Consider the following 10,266-nt stretch of genomic DNA (forward strand, 5'->3'; position numbering starts at 1 on the left):
GACATTTACTAATCCTTTACCAACTTTTTCTGGTAACAGTTTGCATTATAGAGTTTGTCACTTATTTAACAATACCTTAGCTCCTTACAGTCATTTTCTATCAGAGGGATAAGTTCTTTAACAACAAAAAGTACCTTATAATTAGTCATTGAACTTGTTATGTTAGACTGTACACTACCTCATTTGGGTTCCCGTAATGATCTGCTACTCAAATGGTCAAATAGGAAGTGATGGCTATGCCAAGTCCCAAAAGATGAATCTGACTGCATTAATGTTACAATAAGTTTATACATTTGTGTTGGCAGCTATGACTCAAAAAGCCTAAAAACTCTAAAGCATCAATTAAGGAATGGAGCTAGTTACATGTTTGAAGAGATCTGTACATTCATTGATGAATGGGCGTATTAGGAAACAAAATGAAAAAAAAAAGTTTTATCGTCTTAGCTGCTTGAAGTGCTTGAAATTGCGTGGTGCAGATATCTCAGAGTCTTTTGATGATTAAGGAATCCCATGAACCAGAACTCAAAATCATCCTCTGTAATTACTTGTATATACTTCTGTGATGGCTTTTCTCTATTTTCACTCTCTTTTGCTTTCATTGTTTTACTTATTGGGATCGATACCTGCAATTGTGAACCATCTTATTAGATTATGCTTACGTGGATACAGAATTAAGAGTTGGAAGAAAAATGGAGCAGAGTGGTACCTTATAGTACATTCTAAGAAACTTTCCAGTTGGAGATAAGAACTTTATTGATCTCTCACTGCAGAAAGCAATCTTATCGGTAGAGATGAAGAGGAGGCCTGCTATTGGACCAGCGGTAGTTGATAAATAGCATTGACAAACACTCAATAGCTTTTCATCATCGTTAACACTAAATTTCTGCTTGAATATTTTCTCCAACCCTCCTACTTGAAGAATTTTCGCTCCAAGGCTTAATTTTCCCTTCACAGTTTCTGTTATTTTCGGGCTAAGGCTCACTGCACAATTTAAGTTGAAACATTAAGGACTTCACATCAGTACTTTCTTTCATACATATTATTAGTGCTTATTGCACAAAATTTTGTACATCTAGACTCCCTTTATCTGTTGTTCATGAGATTTACACTTGTGTATGGCCATGATTTGGCTTGCCAAAACTGATGTCATTATTTTCAAATTGATGTTTGGCGCCATATTTATAACTATTGAACTTCAGTATTTGAAATAGCGATGAAAGTAATAAAAAAAACTTGTGTAAGGAGTTTTTCTAGTGGGATGATGGTTTTCATTCACAATACTTCAACTTTTTTCGTTTCCTCCTTATTCCGTACACAATTTTAACTTCGAAATACTAATTTTCGACTTAAACAAATGATTGTTTCTGTAAATTTTTTTTGTTATTTTTAAGTGTTCATCATGAATATAAGTGCTCACCATGCTCACGGATCCCTTGTGCAAGACAGTCCATCCTTTCTCCAAGTTTGTTCATCTTACTAATTACAGATTTTCCTGCATATTCAACAATATTTAATTTTAATGATCTCTTCTAACAAATAAAAGAACAAGTCGATTACTCTTCGAGGGAAGATACTCACTTTGCTTTATTTTAGGTAAGTGTTTTGAAGTTGCACATGTAAGATGGTCTTGGCAGGCAGATAGAGACAGTAGTCTTTTTGGCTGCCGTTCAAATGAGTATACTGCTGAACTCATGGGAACACTCACCTCGTTTCTACCGAGTAAGTTCTTCATTGTGACTTGTGATTTTGAAGAGAATTGATGTATTGTGAAGGTAACTGAGATATTATTATGTTTTCGGTTGATCGATTAAGAACATTCCTTGCAGCATTTTATATAGACACACAGCAGTTTGGGACAAGTTGATGATCTTTTAACTACTAGTGGTGCATGAGTCAGCTAGGGTCATCAAAGTAGAATATTTCTCAATTTGCTGCAGAGGTTTTTAAAATGTCTTCTTTTATTTGTCTTTTTAATTACAGTAAACTATCTCATGCTGTCTTATTTTATTATCAAGATTTGGGTGCACATGTGGTGTTGTCAACTTTTGAGTCAGAAGATTTGCTTTCTGATGTAAGCTACTTTTACAAGTTGAGTAAAAGTAAGAGAAGGCTTTTGGTGCATAGTAAAATTATCCCAAGTTAGCTTTATTAGTCTTGTATGATCAAGGTTGACAAGATAATAACACGGATTTATGACATTAAAGTTTAAGTAGTGGTTGTTGATCATGAATGAGTTATCTATGAACTTTGATTTGTTGCTTAATATATCAGGCAAAAGGGAAAAGTAGACATTCAAATATTTCAACCTGTTGCATAGGTCCAAATCTTCTAGATTATATTAATTTCTCTTTTATGCAGTTACATTAGCTTACCCTTTTTTTTTTCCATCTCATCGTCTTGAGCTGTAAAGGCAGGTTTTGTAGGCCATTTCTGATTTTATGAGGAACACACTATACATGCATGACAAATGATATAATTTTTTTTTTGAGTAATTTAACCTATCTTCTTCTTGACCAACTGTTGCCTTTGAAAAATCATGAAAGAAACGTCAAGTATATTTTAGAAGGTATATTTAAGAACAGAAAGTGCTTGTATTTTCTGTTTAGAGAAATAAGAAACAACATTGAAAAAGAAAGTGCCTAGTATGTTGCAATCTATTTTACAAGAACTTTCTGGAAAAGTTATTCTCTTAATAGAGAAATGTGTGTTCAGTTTAAGCCCTTCACGTATTACCAACTTACTCAGAAGCCATTCATCTTGTGAGTTGACTAGAGGAGAAGTATTGGAACGGAGAGGGACTTACATATGGTGTCTATTGACCTAGAAAAGGACCAAGACTAAGTCCCGAGGGAAGTCATGTGTAGATGTTGGGAGGCTAAAAGTGTCTTGGGGGATTACATTAAGGCGATGAAGGACATGTTTATTAGAGCCAAGACTCGGGTAAGAAAAGTGGGAGACACGTCGCTTAAAGTTGAATTTCCATGCTTTTATCGGATATCTTGTCAAAGGGAGGAGGTAGCCAACAGATGTCCCCGGGGACAAGCAGAATAATATTTTGGGATTTGAGGTTCAGGAGAGCTTTCCAGGATTGGGAGGTGAATGAGTTTGAAAGGATGCTACTGTTACTCTGTCAGCATTGTGAGGCAGTTGACTGAACCCATTCGATAAGATGGAGGTGGGGAAACAATGGTGTTTTTCCTATCATGTCTTCGGTGAGAGGCTTTTAGTGAGGGTTGAGGAGGGTTTTCCTGTTAAGTCTAGACGGGTGATCTTGACGACAAAGAACCTTCAGGAAAACAAAAGTTATTTGCATCAGCTGGTATAACTTATGCAATGAGGTGGGACGAAGACGTAGATGATTTTCTGCTACATTGTAGCTTGGCCACGAGACCCTGGTAAGACATGTTAAGCTGGTTTACTGGAAAGCTGGAAGAAGCAGGGCCTAGAATGTTGTTCCTAGGGCGTTGATGTGGATCGTCTGAGAGAGAAATTTGAGGTCTTTCAAAGGTGAAGAAATGAGTTTTTGGTGCGGGTTGTATAGAGGATTGGATGTCCCTTGTAAAGAACCATATCTTTGTGTAGGTCCTTTACTGGTTGGTATACCTCTTGTATATGGCCTTTTTCGGCCTTGTTAATAATGAAAATATTTACCTGATAAAATGAATAAAATTTATATCAAATCACAATGCCAAGTCCCAAAAATTGAAATAGCCTTCGACTGCATTACTTTTACAATAAGCCTATATATACATTCGTGTTAACAGCTACAGTTCAAAGCCTAAAACACCTAATCTCTCCTTTGAGCGATGGAGCTAATTACAAGATTGAACAAATCTGTACATTGGTTTTGCATCAACATTTTACATTGATGAATGGGTATAATAAGAAAAAAAAATTAAAAAAGAAAGATAAATATGCTGTCTTCTTAGCTGCTTGAAGTACTTGAAATTGCATGGTGCAGATATCTCAACGTCTTTTGATGATTAAGGAATCCCATAAACCAGAACTCAAAATCATCCTCTGTGATTACTTGTATATACTTCTGTGATGGCTTTTCCCTATTTTCACTCTCTTTTGCTTTCATCGTCTTACTTATTGGGATCGATACCTGCAATTGTGAACCGGCTTATTCTATTATTGTTTATGTGGACACAAAATTAAGAAATCGAAGAAAATGGAGCAGAGTAGTACCTTATAGTACATTCTAAGCAACTTTCCAGTTGGAGATAAGAACTTTATTGATCTCTCACTGCAGAAAGCAATCTTATCGGTAGAGATGAAGAGAAGGCCTGCTATTGGACCAGCTGTCGTTGATAAATAGCATTGAGAAACATTCAATAGCTTTTCATCATCTCTAACACTGAACTTCTGCCTGAATATTTTCTCCAACCCTCCTAGTTGAAGGATTTTTGCTCCAAGGCTCAATTTTCCCTTCACAGTTTCCGTTAGCTTCGGACTAAGGCTCACTGCAGAATTAAAGTTAAAAATTAAGGACTTTACGATCGGTACTTTTTGTCATACATATTAATAGTGCTTATTGCACAAAATTTTGTACATCTAGACTCCCTTTATCTGTTGTTCATGAGATTTACACTTGTGTATGGCCATGATTTGGTTTTGCCAAAACTGATGTCATTATTTGCAACTTGATGTTTGGCGCCATATTTATAAATATTGAACTTCAGTATTTGAAGCAGTCTTAAATTATTTAAAAACTTATTTTTGGAGTTTTTCTAGAGAGATAATGGTTTTCATTCACAGTACTTCAACTTAGTCTTTTCTAAGTAAACTCATGTCTGCACTCAATTTCAACTTCAAAATAGTAGTTTTTAACTTAAATAAAATTTGTCTTGGTAAATTTTTTATTGTTCTTTTTAAGTCTTCATCATGAATAGAAGTGCTCACCGTGCTCGCGGATGCCTTGTGCAAGACAGTCCATCCTTTCTCCAAGTTTGTTCATCTTACTAATTACAGATTTTCCTGCATATTCAACAATATTTGATTTAATGATCTTTTCGTAGAGGGTCATTAATATTCTTTATAACTAATAAAAGAACAGGTCGATTATTCTTCGAGGAAAAATACTCACTTTGCTTTATTTTAGGCAAATGTTTTGAAGTTGCAGATGGAAGATGGTCTTGGCAAGCAGATAGAGACAGTAGCCTTTTTGGCTGCCGTCCGAATGAGTATACCACTGAACTCATGGAAACACCAACCTCATTTCTACCGAGTAAGTTCTTCATTGTGACTTCTGATTTTAGAGAGAATTGCTATATTGTGAAGGTAACTGAGATATTATTATGTTTTGGTTAATGGTTTAATAACATTCCTTGCTGCACTATATATATATATATATATACACAGCAGTTTGGGCAAAGTTGATAAATCTTTTAACTACCAACTGTTGCATGAGTCAGCTGTGGGTCATCAATATAGAATATTTCTCAATTTTCTGCAGATCTTTTCAAAATGTCTTCTTTTATCTGTCGTTTTAATTACAGTAAACTATGTCATGCCGTCTTAGTTTATTTTCAAGATTTGTGTTGCACATGTGGTGTTGTCAACTTTTGAGTTGGCAGATTTGCTTTCTGATGTAAGCTGCTTTTACAAGTTGAGTAAAAGTAAGAGAAGCTTTTGGTGCATAGTAAAATTATCTCAAGTTAGCTTTATTAGTCTTGTATGATCAAGGTTGACAACATAATGACACGGATTTATATATGACATTAAAGTTAAGTAGTGGTTGTTGATCATGAATGAGTCATCCGTGAACTTTGATTTGTTGCCTAATAAATCAGGCAAGAGTGAAAAAGTAGCCATTCAAATATTTCAACCTGTTACCTTATCTTACCTTTTTTTTTTACTCATCTTGAGGTGTAAAGACAGAATTTGTAGGCCATATCTCTGACTTTATGTATAACATACCATACATGCATACATTTTTTTTAGTGAATTAACTTATTTCTTCTTGACCAACTTTTTCCTTCGAAAAATCATGAGAGAAATGTCAAGTATTTTTAGAAGGTAATTTAAGAATAAAAAGTGATTGTATTTTCTGTGAGAAAAATAGGAAGCAACATTGAAAAATGAAAGAGTGCTAACTTTTCGGAGAAGTCAATCTTCTTCTCAGACAAATGTTTTTTCAATTTAAGCCCTCCAAATATTACAAACTTACTCAGAAACCATTCATCTTATGAGTTGACTAGTGGAGAAGTACAGAGAATGGTAACGGGACTTACATATGGTGTCTACTAACTTAGAAAAGACATAAGATAAAATCTCGAGGGAAGTCCTATGTAGATGTCGGGAGGCCAAAAGTGTACTAGTGACTTTACATTAGGGTGATGGAGGACATAAATAATAGAGCCAAGATTCGGGTAAGAACAGTGGGAGCAGTCTCAGAGCACTTTCAAGTCGAGATGGCGTTGCACCAGGGATCAACACTTTAACTCGTTTCTATTTTCCTTGGTGACTGATGAATTGATGCAGCATATTCATGGTGAGGTGTGATGATGTATATTATTGGTATATGACATAGTACTGATATGAGACTCGTGGCCGAGTAAACATTTGGTTGGAGGTGTAGGGACAAACTCTGGAGTGTTAAGGGCCCATGTTGTTGGAACAAAATTGAATATTTCGGGTGTGAATTCAGTGATGCAGCGCATTAGGCAAGCACGGAACTGAGGCTTGATATACAGGCTATCCCCAAGAGAGAGAAATTTGAAGTATTTTGGGTCTTTTATTTAAGGAAACGGGGAGATCGACAATGATGTCACACATCATACTGATGCGATGGGGAAGATATTGAGGTTTGCCTCCAGAGACTTGTGTGATGAAAAGGTACAATCAAAACTTAAAGGTAAGTTCTATAGAGTGGTGGTTAGACTGACTTTGTTGTATGGGTAGCTTTTTGGTCAGTCAAGAACTCTCATGCTAAGAAGATGCAAGTTGCGGAAATGAGAATGTTGAGATGGATGTGTGAGAATATTATGAGAAGTTGGATATAGTGGGTTTGAAAAGAGGTAGAGGTAGATCAAAGAAGTATTAGGGAGAGGTGATCAGATAGAACATAGTGCAACTTCAACTTACTGAAAACACGACCTTAGATAGAAGGGTATGAAGGTCGCAGATTAGGGTTAAAGGTTAGTAGGTAGTGGAGTGTTATTTTGATATTCGATAGGATTAGGCTTGGTGATGGTCTGGAGCACCATGTCCGTCGTAGTATTAGTCTTATTCATGTAGATTGTTGCTTTTGTTATCTGTTATTTATTGTGTTCGTATTATCAAGGGGCACTCCCTTTGTTGGGAACTTGCCATAATATTTTAAATATTTCTTTCGAGGAGCATTACGATCTGCTAGGAAGTGATGACTATGCCAAGTACAAAAAGATGAATTAGCCTTCTGACTGCGTTACTATTACAATAAGTATATACATTTGTGTTAACAACTATGGCTCAAACACTTAGAAACCTAAAATCTCCTTTGAACAATGAAACTAATTAAAAGTTTGAAGAGATCTGTACATTCATTTTGCATCAACATTTGACATTGATGAACGGGTGTAATAAGAAAAAAAAATGAAAAAAGAAAGTAAAATATGTGGTCTTCTTAGCTGCTTGAAGTACTTGAAATTGCGTGGTGCAGATATCTCAGAGTCTTTTGATGATTAAGGAATCCCATAAACCAGAACTCAAAATCATCCTCTGTGATAACTTGTATATACTTTTGTGATGGCTTTTCCCTATTTTCACTCTCTTTTGCTTTCATCGTCTTACTTATTGGGATCGATACCTGCAATTGTGAACCGGCTTATTAGATTATGCTTTATGTGGACACAAAATTAAGAATTGGAAGAAAAATGGAGCAGAGTAGTACCTTATAGTACATTCTAAGCAACTTTCCAGTTGGAGATGAGAACTTTATTGATCTCTCACTGCAGAAAGCAATTTTTTCGGTAGAGATGAAGAGGAGGCCTGCTATTGGACCAGCTGTCGTTGATAAATAGCATTGACAAACATTCAATAGCTTTTCATCATCTTAAGTACTAAACTTCTGCTTGAATATTTTCTCCAACCCTCCTAGTTGAAGCATTTTTGCTCCAAGGCTCAATTTTCCCTTCACAGTTTCCGTTAGCTTTGGACTAAGGCTCACCGCATAATTAAAAGTGGAAACATTAAGGACTTTACAATCAGTACTTCCTGTCATACATATTAATAGTGCTTATTGCACAAAATTTTGTACATCTAGACTCCCTTTCTCTGTTGTTCATGAGATTTACACTTGTGTATGCCCATGATTTGACTTGCAAAAACTATTGTCACTATTTGCAAGTTGATTTTTTGGCGCCATATTTGTAAATATTGAACTTCTGTATTTTAAATAGTCATGAACTTAAGTCCATCCTTTCTCCAAGTTTGTTCATCTTACTAATTACAGATTTTCCTGCATAATCAGACATATTTAATTTTAATGATCTCTTCTTAGTGGTCATTAATACTCTTTGTAACTAATACAAGAACAAGTCGATTATTCCTCGAGGAAAATACTCACTTTGCTTTATTTTAGACAAGAAGTGTTTTGAAGTTGCAGATGGAAGATGGTCTTGGCAAGCAGATAGAGACAGTAGTCTTTTTGGCTGCCGTTCAAATGAGTATACCGCTGAACTCATGGAAACACCAACCTCAGTAAGTTCTTCATTGTGACTTCTGGTTTTGAAGAGAATTGATATAGATATTATGATGCTTGGGTTTGATGGTTTAAGAACATTCCTTGCAGCACTATATATATATATGCATAGCAGTTTGTGACAAGTTGATGAATCTTTTAACAACTAACTGGTGCATGAGTCAGCTATGGGTCATCAAAATAGAATATTTCTCAATTTTCTGCAAAGATTTTTGAAAGTTTCTTCTTTTTTCAGTCTTTTTAATTAGAGTAAACTGCCTTATTTTATTATCAAGATTTGTGTGCACATATGTGATGTAGTCAAACGGCTCACATATATATCCCTGCCGTTACAAAATGGCTCACATATACCTTTCATTTAACGGAAGTTAAAAGATTAGTTTTAAATTTACTTCTAATTTTTATAAAAAAATTATTTAGGGGTATATATGATTCTTCTATCAAAGCTCAAGGTATATTTTAATTTTTTCATACATAAATTATTTTTTGACTTCTTTTATTATAATTATTTGAGTTTCTTATTCTTATTTTGTTTTTTTCTTTCATTCCTTAGTTTAAAGAAAAAGAAATTAAACTATTTTTTTGTGTGTATTGTAATTTAATTTCGTATTCGAAGAAAAAATTTGGTCATCTACAATAAGTTTTACAAGAACATAAATAAATTTGATTATCAAAATAATAATTACAAATTAGTCATTGAAACAAAAAAAAAGTCAAAAAATATGTTTGACGAGGATTAAATTTACTCATATGAGATTATATTTTTTAGAAAGAAAATAATAAAAATTTAGATTAAAATTATTATTTTTTTCATTTCCGTTAGAGGAAAAGGATATATGTGAGCCATTTGTTTACAAGTAGGGGTATATCAGACCCTTTTCCCTTTTTTCTTTTGATACAAAATGAAAATTTTGCATGTGCAGTAAAAGAATTGTATCGTATGATTTTAGTTATTCTATTTAATCATACAATTTGGTATATTAATCCTTTTATTTATATTATATCATATTATATTATGTGCAACTTATTTTTTCATCGATATATTAATTTGATATTTTATTTTACCCATCAAGTTATTCAAATAATCAAAATTTTAGACTAAATATAGAAGCTACAATTATACTCTCATAATTTAGTTTAGAGTACATCAGATTGCCACATCTGATGTAGGTTGTGAAAATAAAAAATTTCATCAAAGTATATTTTTGGGTTCATATATGTATTTTGATCAAAGAAATTTATTATAAGTAGTATCAAAATTTCGTTAATTAATATTTCAACAAAATTGTATTTTTAATGTACTTCAATTTCTAAAATATACTTAATATAAAACTGTTATTTATTTTTTGAGATAATGCAATCTATGCCTGAAATCTCAGAGACACACTTATACTATACTATTACCGTGAATTTATTTTATTAATAAGATATACGTGTGTGCACAAAATTTGTGTAAGAAAAAGAAATTCTCCTAGATTCAAAGCACCTTGAAATTATAAACTTGTTGAATTCAATTAAATTACAGCAGTTGTATTGAAAACAACTTCTCATGGTGTTGGCAAGTCATAGCGGCAAATAGG

General features: G+C 33.8%; 2 protein-coding genes and 1 pseudogene across 2 annotated transcripts; all 3 read right to left on the minus strand.

Annotated features, from left to right (window-relative positions):
* Window positions 1-244: 244 nt before the first annotated feature.
* Window positions 245-1,933, minus strand: LOC101266179 (putative GEM-like protein 8). Its single transcript, XM_004250164.5, has 4 exons — window positions 1,579-1,933; window positions 1,418-1,492; window positions 707-981; window positions 245-623 (listed from the first exon to the last, which is right to left on the minus strand). The coding sequence occupies exons 1-4, from the start codon at window positions 1,730-1,732 to the stop codon at window positions 441-443; spliced, it is 687 nt and encodes a 228-aa protein (XP_004250212.1). The 5' UTR covers window positions 1,733-1,933; the 3' UTR covers window positions 245-440.
* A 1,760-nt stretch (window positions 1,934-3,693) lies between these two features.
* Window positions 3,694-5,454, minus strand: LOC138337003 (putative GEM-like protein 8). The gene is made up of 4 exons (XM_010314419.4): window positions 5,090-5,454; window positions 4,906-4,980; window positions 4,192-4,466; window positions 3,694-4,108 (listed from the first exon to the last, which is right to left on the minus strand). The coding sequence occupies exons 1-4, from the start codon at window positions 5,241-5,243 to the stop codon at window positions 3,926-3,928; spliced, it is 687 nt and encodes a 228-aa protein (XP_010312721.2). The 5' UTR covers window positions 5,244-5,454; the 3' UTR covers window positions 3,694-3,925.
* Window positions 5,455-7,385: 1,931 nt separating this feature from the next.
* On the minus strand, window positions 7,386-8,290 carry LOC101245420 (putative GEM-like protein 8; annotated as a pseudogene).
* Between the last annotated feature and the right edge of the window lie 1,976 nt (window positions 8,291-10,266).

The sequence above is a fragment of the Solanum lycopersicum genome, chromosome 11, assembly GCF_036512215.1.
Source record: "Solanum lycopersicum chromosome 11, SLM_r2.1".
NCBI lineage: Eukaryota > Viridiplantae > Streptophyta > Magnoliopsida > Solanales > Solanaceae > Solanum > Solanum lycopersicum.

Coding starts and splice junctions, on each gene's coding strand:
- LOC101266179 (XM_004250164.5), bottom strand. CDS start 1,732: ATGAAGAACTTACTCGGTAGAAACGAGGTGAGTGTTCCCATGAGTTCA. Junction 982..1,417: donor ACAAGGGATCCGTGAGCATG/GTGAGCACTTAT, acceptor TAAATTGTGCAG/TGAGCCTTAGCCCGAAAATA. Junction 624..706: donor TTCTTAGAATGTACTATAAG/GTACCACTCTGC, acceptor TCACAATTGCAG/GTATCGATCCCAATAAGTAA.
- LOC138337003 (XM_010314419.4), bottom strand. CDS start 5,243: ATGAAGAACTTACTCGGTAGAAATGAGGTTGGTGTTTCCATGAGTTCA. Junction 4,467..4,905: donor ACAAGGCATCCGCGAGCACG/GTGAGCACTTCT, acceptor TTAATTCTGCAG/TGAGCCTTAGTCCGAAGCTA. Junction 4,109..4,191: donor TGCTTAGAATGTACTATAAG/GTACTACTCTGC, acceptor TCACAATTGCAG/GTATCGATCCCAATAAGTAA.